This window comes from Lepidochelys kempii, chromosome 2 (genome assembly GCF_965140285.1).
Source record: "Lepidochelys kempii isolate rLepKem1 chromosome 2, rLepKem1.hap1, whole genome shotgun sequence".
Lineage (NCBI taxonomy): Eukaryota > Metazoa > Chordata > Testudines > Cheloniidae > Lepidochelys > Lepidochelys kempii.
In genome coordinates this window covers 153,631,409-153,648,263 of record NC_136381.1, presented here as the reverse complement: position 1 = coordinate 153,648,263, position 16,855 = coordinate 153,631,409, and the positions used below count along the sequence as shown (strand labels likewise).

At 40.4% G+C, this 16,855-nt stretch overlaps 1 protein-coding gene across 2 annotated transcripts in view; it reads right to left on the bottom strand.

Moving 5' to 3' along the window:
* Nucleotides 1-16,855, bottom strand: part of GABBR2 (gamma-aminobutyric acid type B receptor subunit 2) — an 842,671-nt gene that overhangs the window by 421,842 nt on the left and 403,974 nt on the right. For both annotated transcript variants that reach the window (XM_073332465.2, XM_073332464.2), the window contains exons 6-7: nt 10,072-10,263; nt 7,483-7,719 (exon numbers count right to left, since the gene is read on the bottom strand). In XM_073332465.2, coding sequence (XP_073188566.1) covers nt 7,483-7,719; nt 10,072-10,263 — 429 coding nt within the window. The remainder of the gene's footprint in view (nt 1-7,482; nt 7,720-10,071; nt 10,264-16,855) is intronic.

Here is a 16,855-nt window from a genome sequence, read left to right as displayed (position 1 = left end):
ATGGGAGCAACTATGTCCACAGTATGATAAATCCAGTGATATTGCTGAATATTTCCTCACCTTTAAAAGATTATGCACACTCCATGCAATTCCTAATGATCACAAAATGACCACATTGGTAGCAAAATTGACTGGCAGAGCTCTGGACATATTCAATAATATGCCCATTAGAATAATGTGTCAGATTCGAGGTCTTGTTCCTTATCTACAAGACACTCAATAGTCTTCCTCCAGGACACCTGAAGGTGAAAGATGAGAACTGCATTTGACAGCTCTGCTCTTCTAGCAAAATGGAACTGTCCACTGCAAAGGTAAGGCTTGTCTGTGGAGGTGACAAAGTTTTTGCAGGGGCCAGGAAAAGATTTTGGTATGAAAATGAAAAACCATCGTAGACCCCACCATCTTCTGTTCCAAGTGTAGTGTGCACTTCTTCAATCATTTTTATTTTTTGCTATGTAAACACACATCATTGTTCATACCATATATTGTATTAAAATAATTCCCTACATAATTTTCCCCTGGGGAGAGGAAGAAAGAACAAGCAGATGTTAGTCATGTTGCTTAATGCATTACTGGAGGACATTCAGATACTATAGAGATCAACACTACATAAGAGCCTGAGTAGAACAGAGTAGTCTCCTTACATAGAAAAGATGTAAACTCTCAGGTATCAATTTTCCACTCAGCTCAGACAGAGTGGGAAAGTTGGACTGTAGAGAGCCAGTAGCAGCTCCCTACTCCAAAACCGCCAAGCCCCAGTGCAAGTTAGCAATGCAAAGGTTTATCATTACAAAATTTACTAGTAGACATTCATACTGTTATGTCCTCATATTACTACTTTACATTTGCAGAAGGAACACAGGCTTTTCAAATACCAAATGCAATCCTTTGTTCCATGTAGCATGGCATTCTTGTCATACCTGATGCTTCATTAGAAGATTAACTTCACTGCCTTTGTATGGGACACATGTGTAGTGTATATGAATTGGGTAGCATCCCTTTAAATACTTTGTGAGCCTCTGATGGTGCTCACTGTCCTGTGTTTCAAAAATCCCCAGTACCCTGCCAGAGCAGCAATGTATATACCTAACTCAGTCTCACATTTTGTATATTAGTTAGAAAACACATTTTTTTTACCCTACTATGCCCATGTAGTTCTTTTATATTATGATTGTTGTGTAAAGAACAAAAGACACAACTACAGAGAAGTCCTCAGCAGGCACAGAACTACCATTGCTAAGTCCTTCATCCCCCCTCCCCCCCCACTCCCCTGCCAGCCTCCTCCAAAATGCAGGCCAACTCTGGATCAGAGCTGGCTGGAAAACAACAATTCTGTTTAGTGAAAAAGTTTGAGATTTCAGAATTTGTTTTCATTCTGCATCAGAACAAAATTGAGACCTTTCAAAAAATGTTCACAAAACCCTTAAGAGAAGAATAGCATGGTAAGGCAAGGTAAGGGCATGAAGTTGGGAAATGAAAGACACAGGTTTACATCTGTTCTCCGAATCAGACAGAGTAGGAACCTGAAGCTGCGTGTCCCATCTCCAAGGTGAGACTAGTGCCCTCACCACCAGGCTAAAGAGTCAGTCTCTTTGTCTCTCAGAATATTTATTTATACAAAGTGAAATAGCTGCAAGAGGTGGGATTCCCTCAATCTCTCCTGAGGGAGCTGTTCTGCTATGTATAAATAAACACATATTCATTGGGCTAGACAGAGAAAGAGAGAGAAAGAGAGAGTCTATAGCTTGGTGGTTAGGGCACTCAGTTGGGTCACCCACATCCCAGGTGAGTGCCCTAACCCCTGGGTATTGGCTATTCTGGGGTCAGCAGGGATCTCTCTCACACACACACCCACACCACACAAGAAACCTTCCTGAAGAAACAGCAATTTTTCAAGGGGGGCCCCCAGGAGGTATCAAAAGTTTTTCAACCAGCTTTAGAAATGATAGAGAGGAGGAGTGGCCAAAGTATGCTATGCTGTGGCTTTGCTCAGCAGGTGAATGGTGCTTTGGGGGCCATGAACAGCTGACTCAGCTTAGAGGAGCCCCTAGACATACTCTAACCTATGCTTGGGCTGAGCCAGGCAGAGATGAAGAGTTGTAACTATTTCCCTGATGGTCTCCCACTTTGCATCACCAAGTATAAATTCAATGAAGCAGAGAATCTGCCCCAAAGATCCACAAACTGCTAACAGGGTCTTCTTCTTCCAATGTATTGAGAACCAGATCACCTGTGGGAAGGACATGTTAAACTCAGAGTTTATATTTCAGAGAGGAAACAAGCATCATAGTTCTTGGTTTTGCTCTTTTTGCAAGACCCCTTCTATCATGTCCCTCTTTCACTGTCACTCATGACCTAAGGCTATGTCTACACTGCGGACCTTACAGTGGCCCAGCTGTACCAATGCAGCTGCATTGCTGTAAGGTCTCCTGTGTAGCTGCTCTGTGTAAACCACCCCCAATGAGCAGCAGTAGCTATGTTGGCAGGAGAATGTCTTCAACTGACATAGCGCTGTCCACATCACCGCTTTTGTAGGTGAAACTTTACGTCAGTCAGGGGTGTCTTTTTCACACCACTGACCGACAAAAGCCTAACATTGGTCAGTTAGTATAATGGGATATCATTAGCACTCTATTTAATAGATAGATCAAGTTATTTTCTTCCATTTCAAGATCTAGAATCCCACGATTACTGCTATATTGGAATCTTTTTCTATGGCAGTTTGATATACTACTGATAAAAACCTGGATTAAACAAAAATGTACATTTTATATGTAACAAAAGATAACATTAAGGTTGTTGATCAAAATATCAGACTAAAAAGTACCTTGGCCTCTAACTGATAGTTTTAGTTGGTATTGCCTTAGGGAATAGGTGCTGTTTTGATAAAAATAATAACTTAATTATACTATACAAATTGCCCTGACCAAGGTACTCATCACATTGAACAATAATTTAACATACTACAAAAACATTAGAAAACAACAATATTAATCATAGGGGGATAAGACATAATTAATACAAAAATCACATCAATACTCAACCTGGCTGATGATGAAACATTGTCCCTTTCCCCTCTCAAAGAAACGTAGTTCATAGATGAGTTTTCACTTTCTCATGTCTCCTCTGAGAATAGTTTAAAAATTAAAATGTCATGCTTCTTCATCTCAGATTAAATACTTTCCCTTCACAGCCAAGACTGTGGTAATAAAATCTATCGTTTTTACCATGATGGGCTGTCAAGATTAAACGAGAGGTGGACATAGAAAAGAGGGAAAGAAAAAACAAAGGACCTGATATTTGCTTTGTGATCTAACCCTTAGTAAGGAGCACTGCCCTAGGAGCATCCCAGGAGGGAAAATGCAACTCAGGGAACCACAGTCTCATTCCAGGTCACCTTGCTGCTCTGGAGAGGTGCAGGGTGACCAGGTGAAACAGGGCTACATTGCAGGATCCCTGACACGACAGCGTAGCTATGCCACCAGGTGTTTTGGGGGGAGATAGAGCTCCACCCACTCAAAGGGGAGAGCTATTGAGTATCAGTTATGCAGAGTTGAAGTCTACTCCCTTGTGCTGGTGACAGGATGGGTCCTAATCTGCTCCTGAGGTATTGAGAAAATGCTCAGTTACGAGAACTTTTATATTTGTGTCATAGGCTCATAGAATTGAGACATCTCTGTGCATCGCACATGTTGATCTGTCTCTCTGACATATCCTCCCAGATGTCTTTACCATCACCATCATGATTGCACCCCAACACCTGGCTGTTGCCTTGGACTCTCACTTCACTTCTGGATTCAGTATTGCCAACCCCAAGCATTCAAAAATTATGCCTGGCCTCCAAAATATCATGAGATTGACTTAAAATCATGAGATTTTAACATATAATAAATGTTGGGTTCTTTGCATTCATTTTCTGGCTTTTGAGCTTTTTAGTGATCATGTTTACAAGTTTTTCTCTATGAGTGCTAGAAACGTACCTACATTTTAAACAAAAATTGAGATAATTTAAAATTATAACTGGGTTCAAAAAAGGATTGGATAAGTTTATGGAGGATAGATCAATCAATGGCTATTGGCCAAGCTGGTCCAGAAAAGCAACCCCATATTCTGGGTGTTCCTGAGCCTCTGACAGCCAGATGCTGGGTCTGGACGATAAAATCACAAGAGTCAACAACAATGTGTGCCACACATCTAAGTCATGTCCACATCTTGCTGTTTTTTTCCGTTGTAACAACTCTGAGATCTGGCCTTTTCTATCAACTAAAATTCCCATCTAGGCTCTCGTGATTTCTTGTCTAGGCTCCTGCAATATTCTCTTCTCTGGTCTCCCTGACCCACATTGTCTATTAAAAATACAGCTGCTATGATCACCTTCCCGTACCAATTAAATCAACTTCCTCTTTGGATGCCTTGAATTCACCACATTAAATTCAAGCTTCTTGTCCTCATCTTTAAGGATGGTCCCTAGTCTGCCCCTCTCTATTTATTTCCCCCGTAAGTGCTCTTGTGCCATCTTCCTTGCTGACTCTTGTGCTTGAAGCACTTCCCCAAACTAATCCATGAAGCCATTACCCTCTTCTGCTTTAAATCCGTCATGCAACCGAACAGAGCCAGAGCTCCCACAACACTTTTGCAGGGGAGGGACAGGAAGTGAGACAACATGACCCCACAACCACCTCCCAATGGCAACACGTGGCCCCAGGAGCCTTTCATCTTTCAGGGAGTGAAACAGCAGCTTCCCCAACTCTGGGCTAAGTTGGGGAAGAGAGATCTAGGCTCTCCTCCAGATACCCCCTGGAAGCAGTACTTGTACCTTGTGGTCAATCGCTTTGCTGGATTAGCAGCTTTCTCCTACTATCACTTACCATTCCTAGTTCTACAGCTTAAGTGATAATAATCTGTGTTCCAATACAAGAGGTGCAGCATTCAAACCCTGCTAGTGATAGTTACAGTTGAATATCAAAGAATTTTTTTTTTAAAGTAAGGAATTATGTACAAAAACCTTTGTTAAAAAGCACTATTTACATTTCAAAATCAAATTCTGGAAAGTTAAGAAATCCAGTTTACAGTTTTCTGTACAACATTCATTCAGTCCTTTTCTGCACATGTATTATGATACAATCTTTAATTAAATTATCACAAATTTTTTTCCATCAGACCCCTGCCTCACTCAGTGAACAAGAATGCGTAAGCGTCAGAATTAAATTTGCATTTAAAATTGTAAATTGTATCATATCCTAACATGAGTGTTTTTCTTTTATACTGCAGCCTAAACAATATTCCTTTAACAGTTTTATTGTAATATAAGTATTTCCAAAATGGTAATGCTACAATACTTAATGATGATATTAAATAAAACCAGTCCTGCCACTGACTGCTGGTGTGGGCAACTAGACACTTCCCCCAACACCATTTTTTGCCATATGTAATTACCCTTTGTTTACTTTACTTCAACATGTTTTGAATTCAAGTGACAGGTTAATATTTAATGTGATCAAAATGAACTTGTGCCCAGACTGTGACAGGTTGTTACGCAGTTTTCCAGGTAACCAGGGACCAGCCAAGGAGCCTTCCCAGCTTCTATGTGCTCTATTCAAAGCCACATGAAACTTGAAGTCCCTGTGTTCAGATAAGAGCAGGGACTGCTACCTCCATGCCACACCAGCAACCCATATTGTCCTAAAAGTCCCCATTCCATATCTACTCACTTAGCGTTCCAGGTGCTAATCAGCAAGCATGCTGCTTGCCCAGGCATGTGTAGTGGCAGGCTCTCTCCCCATGCATGTTGCGGAGCTCTGGAAGGCATTCATCCTGAATCAGAGTATCTCCCAGAGATCCCCCTGGACAGCTCTGTATCAACTCTAAATGGAGCTGTACTTTTAATGTACATCCGACAGTTTGCAAGACACGCTATTAAATGACTTCTCAAAATGTAAAGTCCATATTCTGATCTGATTTACACTCCTAAAAGCCTGAAGCCACTTCAATGAAATCAAAAGAGTTACTACAGATTTAAAGGGGAATAACTGAGAACAGAATTTGGCTGTAGATATATTGGGCTAGATCCTTGGTCCCACCAAAGATGCTTTTGTGCTGCTCCAATAATGTAAAGCAGCCTTAAAACTGGTTGAAATGGCTAGCTGGGGAAACTCCTGGGTGGTGAAGGATTGGTGTAGCTAGCACCACACCACTGTCTCCTGCCCCTTACCCCCACTTCTCAGCTACCCAGTGTAAAGCATGTAGTGGGGAAAAGAAAGTGTTACAAGAACATCCCAGAATTTCATCAATCTCTAGCTGCTAAAATGGCCACCTAGGGTCTATTGCAGCATGTACAGTTTACACACCCTTCGGGACACTCTGAGTTGTTCCTCAAGACTATATTGGTGCCTAGCAGCCCAAGGATCAAGGAGCCATGAGGTGGAATCAACTAACATCAAATGGCTAGTACTGAGCATTTTGCTTGTTATACTCACTAATTCTGTAATTCTAAAATAAATATATAATGTTTGTGTGGGACTGATTTTACAGATTAATGCTTTTGTTATCCTCTAGAAATTTAGGAATCTTTCTCTTAATAGTTGTTTCATTATTTTATAAGACAAGACATGAAAGTTAGCTTTTGGTAGTAACACTGCGCACAGACGCAGAGATGCAACTCAAGTTGAGTACTTCTCTTGCTGCTTTCCCATTTCCCCCACCAAGATCGACACTACATGTTCTTTTCTCCAATCTTCCACAAGCTCCCTGGTTTTCATTAGGTTTCCAATATGGTCAATAGATCAGTTAAGTCCATAAGCTACAAACTACTCAGTGCCAGAGTACCACTACTCACAAGTGAAGCAGCTTGCTGGACTTGGGCCTAAGTTCTTTGCTACTTCCCTTAATACCTCATGATGCATATCCTAACATACTGATGTGTATATGTTTGAATTTTCCAAAACATTGACGTATCTGCTCTTTATCAACACCTATTTCACCTTTGACTAGGAAGGGAAACAGAGGTATCATATATGAATCACACTCTGTACCACTCTAAGACACAACACCATATTTTCTATCAGAAGAAATTGGCACAAAACCAGAAGCACTTAAATGCTTATCTAGTTACATATCAAACATAGATAATGCATCATGGATCAGATTCTCAGTGCCAGATGCTTCATCTTTCTTTGGAGCAGTCCTCCTGGGGCCAGAGTGCTAACTCTACAGCCTGTATCTGACAGCAATGCAGCACAATGCTGCTACAGTGCACCAGGAGCCCAATTCAGCTAAGCACATTGCTTCCGTGCTCTGCTGAAGTTGTACAAAGAAGATCTGGCCCATGCACCATTCAGCAAGTAAGGAGAACAGAAACCTCCCAAAACACAGGAATTGCATATACACACCTCCCTTTATTTTTCAAACTATTTAAAAAATATAATCTGAATACTTTAGATACTGACTTAAAAATATAGTGAATAAGAGCAGGTTGGGCCTTACCGTTACACCAAAGAAGTTGGTTTCATTCATAGCATCCAGAAATATTTTGCCAAGTTTGTGGTTTGTGTAGTTAAAATCCTCGATTTTTTGGTGTTTGTTTGTAGTGTTGAGATATTTCATTGCTCGCTGCAGTGTTTTGGCAATCACCCATATTCCATCGTAGGCATAACCATGAAATTTACTGGACTGTCCATCTCCCCGTTTGTCATTATACTCCTTTTCATACTGCTGTGGAGTCTGTGGAGAAGGAAATAAAACTTCATGACATAGCTCAGGACTTCACAGAATCTTCATTACAAGTGTCCCACTGATATAGAAAAGATTTTTAAAGCAAGGGCTAGGAAAGAGTTAAAATCCCATGAGATCATGCATTCTTATTAATTTCAAGAGTGATGGTGGGAGATGGAGGAAAAGAGCCTGGAAAGAGATGAATATGTATTTCACAGACTGTATATGTAAGAAGCGCCCATTTTAAGTAATTTTACTTTCATCCATCAGTCTTCCATTCCAATGCATCCAGCATCTTGGGTTGCAAACTGGTGAGCCATAGAATTACCAAAGGGGAAGATTTTTCCAGATCTCTGTCACAGAGGTTTGGGTTTGCCCTGAAGTGAGGTTTTAAAACCTTATAATTTTTTCCTATGTAAGTGATTTTTTTTAAAAAATCACAAACTTGTCTAGGTTTTGTTGTTGTTATTGTTTTGTTTCAGAATCTTGCTAAGCTCTTGACCTCAGTAATGGCTTGTTGCAATGAGTTCCAGAATGGTAGCATTTTGCACTCAATCTGCACAGGTGTGAATGACTATATGAGGGCAAAGCAGTGGAGAATCAGGCCCATTTTTTCATGGGCTGGGACTTTATGCATTATATTTTATACAGGAACAAATACACACAACACATTCTAAGTGTTAAAAAGAACATCTCAAAAAGACAAAGAACCTTCAGAAATCATACACGTGGTTATGTGATAAGCTGGCATGCTGCATATTTATCTATCTAAAATCTGGAGCACATCCAATCCTGTGAGTCACAGAGAGCTAGTGAGGTTAACAATTTGCAGGATCAGGCTTTACCGAGTATAAATAATGTATACAGCTAAGGAAGTAGATAGCAAAAAAAGGTTTCTAATGATCTGTCTGCCCTGCATAGTATCTAGTATTGTGGATTGTAATTTGGGGATTTTGTATAAGGCTTGTGCATTACTGCCTTAAGGGCATGTATGTGTAACTGACTGCAGGGAAAATCCAAGAACAAAGACAACAGGGAAAGGGGTTTTATCTGTATATCACCCTGCAGAAGAGAAGAAATGATATCTTATGTGTTTTAAAATAGCATACTGGAGGGGGAGGATAATCATATTAGCTGCTATACAAGTACAAATAAGTAAATAATAAGGATGATAATTAAAAAGAAATGAACTGACATTGTTTGATCAGAATGTTAATGTACTTAACATTTTTCCAGTAAGCATTGATGTCAAAAAGTGACTCATGGAAAAACATGAGCACCTCTGATTAAAAAATTGTTTGGAAATCCCTCGTCAATTGCAATGGCAGCCTTAGTTCTAGGTCTAATAATAGGTTCTTCCTAGGGCACCCCATTGTAAGGGGCACCAAAAACATAGGATCTGGTTGCTCTCTGCGCCTTGCAGTTGCCTGTAGTAATAATGCTGTGCTCTACGCTCGGCATTGCCCTCTGAGGAAGGCTACTCCATAGCAGCACTTCTCTTCTGAGGCAAGCTACCTGCCTCTTAGCTGTGCTAGCAGCAGCAGCAGCGATTTCCACCTCATTTGGGCCCCTAGAAAATCTTTGGCCAGAAGATGGGGAGCGGGGAGGTGGAAATGAAATGAGTCATGGAAGAGGTAGAGAGAGACCTGGGAAAGGGGCAGGAAAGTGAGAGGATAACGTAGGAGGAAGTGGACCAGACAGGGAAATCTAAATGTGGGAGGAGGGAAGCAGAGAGATGGACATAAATTGGTGACAAAGGAGACTGGGAATAGTAGGTGAAACTTGGGGAAACCTAGGGAAGGATGTGGAGCACCCAGAGATTGGTTCTAGGAGCCCTCCCTGTGCTTCCTAGACATTCATCCCCAACATTGTGGGGCTGGAGGGGTGGGCCTGCTCCAAAGTTCCCAGCGCTGTTTAGAGTCTTTTCCAAGGGAAATGAAGCAGCAGGCCCTTAGGAAAGGTCTGCAAGATGATGAGGAAAGGGCTGGGGGCTTGAGGGAAAAGAGACAGTGTTTAGGGATCCACTCATAGACAGAGGGAGATAAAATGAGGGCAGGAGGAGAAAAGAGAATGAGGGTTACATAAAAACATGGCAGAAATAGAGGATTGTTGTGGAGACTCTGGTGTGAGAGATGAGGGACTGCTTAATGCTTGCTGTACTATGACTATTTCTGTTGGTAGTTATTAGTCCCTCTCTTTCCTGATCACCAAATTCACCCAAAGACACAAAATATTTAAAAAGCTACCCTACAATGTCTCTTTCTGCAATTATCAAATTTTTAAAATTTAACAGGTGAAGTAATATGTACATTAGGGGAATATTTTTGAATGTTAAAAAGTAGTTGAAAGAAAGATACTAACCCGTCCTGATATGGTCTTTATCACTTTTGAACTGAGAGGTTCAAAATCTACTCCAATGTAACCTTCCATGGCAGTAAGAAGGTTTTTGCTGAGACAGTGTGAAGAATTAATCCAAGATTCCCACCATGAACTTTCATACCACCCAGGAATGATCCACTGATATTTACTGCCATACATCTCCTCATCATAAGCCTACAATAATAATAAAAAAAAAATCAGTAGACAATGAGTAGTTTACTGGTCAAAACACTTACAACAAACATCAGAAATAAAAGGTCTCCTGTTTAAGTTTTTACATAACGAATTTACTGCATAATTAAAGAATGCAAAAATATTTTAAATAACTTATTTTTTAACAGGACAGATTTCTTTTTTGTTTCCAAATTTATGTACATGAGGACAGCATTTTACAAAATAATAAGTCAAAAGCTGTTCAAAACCAGTTTAATTAGAAGAACAAAAAAGTACTTGGTATCTAAAGGGGGGAGGGTAAACAAGATTGAGGGAAGTAGAGCAATCCCATAAGAAATCCTCTATAAGGTGGCTTTCAACCTCAGTCTGAGAAGAGTGGAAATAGATGAGTATGTGTGCATATGCACAAACATGCATTGTTAGTGTGAAACAGCACATTAAACACCATCATTATATTATTTTTCTTTAGGTAAAGCACACTTGATTTCAATTAATGACATAGTATCAGAGCAGAATGTAACCTTCTGCTGCAACATTGACATTAAAGTCTTATCAACTGATAAAGAATCATCCAAAATTGAAACAAAAAGTAGGGAAAGAATATAACCAGAAAATCATCAGCCTGTAACCCAGAAGACAAAAATTCACAATGTTTCAAATGTTCATGTTGTGATCTGATAAAATAAGTAGAAGAGAAACATTAAGAGAAATATTAAAGAGAAATATTTGTTTTTTGAGAAGCATGAAGCAATGGTAAAGTTTGTGGCATAGCAAACAAATTTTGCAGAATTTCTCTTTTAAATAATAAACTATTTAATATTGAAATCTACTTTTCAAAACATTGAGCACAGCCCATTAAACCCACAGAGACAGGAAGTCTTACTTTAACTACACAAAACACACAGAACAGAGGTATCCACAATACTTTATTTTTCAGACATATATGGTAACATGCATGAAAATGTGTTCTCCATGCAGAAGAGGAATTTATTAGGGATGATAAAGGAATCCTGAACTTTTGTATTGTGAAGGAAAGTCTCTTTTATCTAGCATAAAATCTGCAAATCTTTCCTGAAGGTCCTCTCTCCTTGTCGCTGCTGGATGTCTTCCTGTAGACATTTCAGTTTCTTTCAAATAGTAATTTTCATGTTTCTTTGCTTCTTCACAAATATGTGGGATATTAGAGATGCAAGGCATGTAATGGAGCTAAAACAGATGCCCAAGTCTTTTAGAAGTATATGATAGAACCCTAAAACCCTTAAATGTAACAGACTTTCATAAAATCTGAAAAAGGAAGAGCTTCTTACAAATATTCATTTTTTCATCTGCATCAGCCTTATAGAGAACAGACTAGGAGCAGAAGAGAGAATTAGCCAGGATATGAATATGAGACATGCTGCTTACTCAGAATACAATCCTTATGAAAAATATTCCTAAGAGGATCTGAGGAAGGCCCTGGGGATACTTGAAGATGAGATGGAAATGTTAAAGCAAGAAATAGAAACATGGACAACTCCCAAATGAGGTTAATGACCAGGTGTAGGAGGAATGTTAGAGTTGGGTTTTATGCCTGCCTGGACTATTACACTGCATCCAACTCTCACAAATTTACAGCGAGCAAGGCAATTTTGTTTGCCCCAGCTGCAGGAACTCAGTTGAGATCAAGTTACACAAATTATGTATATAATGTGCTGCTTGATGGAGTGGAGGGCCTTCAGCTTCTCCAAGAACGCCAAAATACCGATTAATTACCTGAGTGTGCCCCACAGCTATATCTTAATTAAATTGTGCACCTCCACAGTCCCACATCAATTCCATGCTTACCCAGCCCCACTGCAATTAATTTTGTGCCCCCAGCCCAACAGAAATTCTGCCCCTCCACCACACATATGCACCTTGCTCCACTGCACACCTCTGCTCCTCCTACAGCTGAAGAGGTTCATCGTCCTCTCCCCAAACCTGTGACAGAGGCAGCTCCAAGAGCTCTTGACCGCAGCCCTCCAAGACGTGGAGAAGGGCAGATCTAGGGGTTTTTCTTCCATCAGTACACTAGAGTAGCACTTAACAGAGTGCACTGGTCAGATAAAGTAGGTTTACTGCTGCTTTGCATCACCAGTGCAATACAAAGCAGCCAATGCGTAATCATGAATCTTCCTATCTGGCCAGCTCTCTGGGCTGACCAAGTTCCCAGTTGGCCAGCTCCCAGGCTACTCACCTAGTGGGGAAGTTGGTGGGCTCCTGGGCAACTGGCTAGGAGGCAGAGACACAGCATGAAAATTTTGAAAAATTCTGTTTTTCAGTTCTTCCAAATCAGAATTTTTCAAAAATGTTGATTCTGTGAAAAATTTCACTTGTGGAATGATTTTTTTTTTTTAAATATAAAATTTTCCATGGGATGGAAATGCTGGTTTCCACACAGCTCTACTCTTGACACATATTCCAGTCAGGCTCCCTCACACTGCAGACTCATTTTAACCAACAGAATCATTGTATACAAATTGGCTATAGAAGAAGGGGAATGACTGGTTGAGTTCACTCTGATATTGTAATGGCCATTGAACTGGCCCTGTCTAGAGTCTATATAACAATTTTGCCTCATAACAATTAGATACAATAGTTTTTAATGTCTTGGCATAATTACTAATTTCTTCCAATATAGCAGTGGTTCCCAACTTATTCCGCCGCTTGTGCAGGGAAAGCCCCTGCCGGGCCGGGCCGGTTTGTTTACCTGCCGCGTCTGCAGGTTCGGCCGATCGCGGCTCCCAGTGGCCACGGTTCGCTGCTCCAGGCCAATGTGAGCTGCTGGAAGCGGCAGCCAGTATGTCCCTTTGCCTGCGCCACTTCCAGCAGCTTCCATTGGCCTGGAGCAGCGAACCCCGGCCACTGGGAGCTGCGATTGGCTGAACCTGCAGATGTGGCAGGTAAACAAACCGGCCTGGCCCGCCAGGGGCTTTCCCTGCACAAGTGGTGGAACAAGTTTGAGAACCACTGCAATATAGGGTATGCATAACTTTTGGATTAATTTTAACTATAGGGAAAGTTTGAAGAGTTGGTTATTCCATTATTAGGATCATTGGGACACAGGAATGACAGACACAGATATTAAATTTCTTAAAAGGACCAGCTTTTAATTAATTTTAACTCAAACCTATTAGGAGATTTACTTGTAAATTCTCAGAAAATGTATTAGATAGTCATAGAGCAAGCGTGGCATGTTTGGGGAGAAAATGTTATATTTTTCTTACATTACAAACAGCTTGAATCTATGGTCTAAATGCAAAATGGAACCTCAACTTTAACTACGGAAATATAATGTGTGTTTTGAAGTTTACCTTGTTTTCTCTTGTTTGTGTAATGTGTTTAAAAATTAGTCAAAACAATGAAAATATAAATCCATAAAACGCATAAAGTTAAGGTCACATTTGCACTGATAATCCTGTATCCATCTTCATCCATCCAATGAAAGTGTGTTCCAGATATAACAAAAAAAAACCCTTACTTTTCATGAGGGGGAGCATTGTTAAATTGCTGCCAGGGGTTCTGGAACTAGGGGTTCTGGGGTTTACACTTTTCTTCAATGGTTTTCAGTATCCCCACTATACAAAATGTTCGAATGCCACTAGTTGCTGCATGATAAAACTGTCATCTGATTTACCTTTGTTCTCTTGGATTTGTTGCCTCAGATAATGGGGCTGTAATGGGGTCTACAAATCTCATAGTGAACATAGACAGAAGGGGAAGGAGATTCTCTCCTGTTTATAGGCTAGCAGCTTGACCACACCCCCATATAGCTGCCAGAGCTGCCAGTCATGGAGGCAGGTACCCACAGCTGCAGCCAAGAGAGGAAACAAGGCCTGCTATAAAGAAGAGAACAGACAAAGACAGGGAAGCACAAGGGTCTAGGAGAGTAAACAGGCAACACCCCTGCACCACGCTGCCTCTGTGAACACAGCCAAGAGGCTAAAACAGACTGCTAGACTTAATTAGAGATGAGGGTCCAAGAATTGCCCTGACTGTGGGCAAATTAAGGAGGGCCAGTCAGACCACTCAAAAGACCATACCAGAAGCTAGTGACATGGACAACTATATCAAATACCACTAGGACTTTGTCTGAAAGCCTCATTTTGCATACTGCCTTATTTCAGTTGTCCTTGATGGTTTAACCAAGGCAGAATGAGAATATACTGCACGGTCCACAAACAACATTCACTTTAATGGCTCCTTTACAACAACCATACAGCACACTATGAAAACAGCAGAAGAAACTGAGACACCATGGAAAAATGAAAGGGAAATGCAAGCCAACAAGAGACTGCCTGTTACCAGTCACAGAGTGTACTGCTTTCAGAAAAACAGATTTGAGGACTGGGGAGTGTAAAAGCAATAATGAACTGAATCACCTCATCCGGACTAAGCAAACTTAAAACAACCTCAAAAGGTAATTAAAATACATATAGGGACCAATAAGTGACTTTGGAGCCTAAGTCCCATTGACTTCCCATAAAATGTAGGTGTTTAAGTGCTTACATAACTTTTGAAAGTGGACTTAGGTATATAGGCCTTGCTGAGCCCTGGGCATAACTAAGACTATGATCCAGAGTCAGCCTTTGCAGAATAGTAACACACTAGGTATCAGCTAACCATGTAAGCACATTCCTGACTGGAGAGGATGGTACAAAAATACACAAACCTCTCAAGTGACTACATAAACACATTAATACGAGATGGTACAAGAACACACTGACCCCTCCTAAAGATAAGGATGGAATGACAGGATAATGGATGAGGAGGTTTTGTTCAAACCAGCAGGTACAAGGTGCAAGGGTGGTAACTAATAACATCTGGAGTGTAATATGTAATTTGTTTGTATCAACGTATAAATGGAGAAGTCATAGGAAGGGTATCTTTGTATTGGCATAGGGCAGTGGTTCTCAACCAGGGGTACATGTACCCCTGGTGGTACGCAGAGGTCTTCCAGGGTGTACATCAACTCATCTAGATATTTGCCTAGTTTTACAACAGGCTACATAAAAAGCACTAGAAAATTCAGTACAAACTAAAATTTCATACAATGACTTGTTTATACTGCTCTATATACTATACATTGAAATGTAATACAATATTTATATTCCAATTGATTTATTTTATAATTAGATGGTAAATATGAGAAAAGTAAACAATTTTTCAGTAATAGTGTGCTGTGACAGTTTTGTATTTTTATGTCTGATTTTGTAAACAAGTAGTTTTTAAGTGAGGTGAAACTTAAGGACACGCAAGAGAAATCAGACTCCTGAAAGGGGTACAGTAGTCTGGAAACGTTGAGAGCCACTGGCCTAGGGGACACCATCTTGTTATGTTGACTGAGCCTCTACCTTGTCACAGGCATACATGGGTTAGCGTCCCTATGACCTGTTGGACAGAGTGCTAGTACCTTGCTTTGCTGACAACAAAATTGGCCAAGTGCCTTCACCACTAAACTGAGCCTATGGTCTTTCTTTATGAATAACACTGAGGTCTGCTGAATCAACACACTCTCTGCTAGTGCAGAGTGCAACAACGCACTCTCTGCTAGCGCAGCCAACGTTTGAGCTCCAAGAACAACAGGTCTAGCAGCAGTAACAACTTTGCAGCACTAGCAACGCTCCACAGCGCCAGCCAGAAGGTGTTGTGGAAACGTTTACACATACTGCATTGTGGAGGCATTTTAGTATGTATGCTACTCTAGTAAAAACATTTTCCATTAAAAGTCAATGCTGTTGGATAGCCCCAAAAGGAAAAGTGAAAGAGAAAATGGGAAAATAAAAGAAGAGATTAAGGACTGGATTCTACTGCCAATGGAGTCAATACAAAACTCACATTGATTTAAAAAGGAGCAAATCAAGTCCTGGGAATTTGTGGTTTTGTATCAAGAGTGCCACATAAATCTTGCTCTGATTATTTAATAGAAGTTTATATAAAGGGCCACTTAAAGACTGTGAACTGAAATTGGTGCAATGTATACCTTTTTATGTTCTCCTCAGCAGACAGGGCCTGATGCAAAGTTCAATGAAGTCACTGTGGAAATTCTGGCTTCACTGGGGGTTGAATCAGCCCTTTAATTTGTTTAAATGTTTTCCAGGATGGTAGCCAATGTTCAGGTGACTTCTGTTCCAATCTTGGGGTGGTGTAGAGTAGGACTAATGTGCTTTGTACCCGTACACAGACAATTATGCAGATCCTGAGGTTGCCTTTTGGTATATTTCTGGCTTATCCACCAAGCATTCAAGTTATAACTTCCAGTATGAAAATCTGTCCTAATACAATAGCAGCTTACTTTTATAATCCCAAATTGCATCACTGGAAGAGATCAGTACTACCCTCTAGTGCACCTACCTGAAGGTACACCTAGGAAATCAAATATCTGGCAGCATACCTTTATTTTGCTAATTACATAATTGCACTCCCAGTCAAAATACCTCAGCATAAGTTGTTGGAGAACTTGAATCAAGAATATATTTCATGATTAACAATGAGCCTACATGACATATTGACACTCATTTTTATATAAATGATCCACTCAGAACTGCCCCCTTCTGTCACCCTAAATATGTCA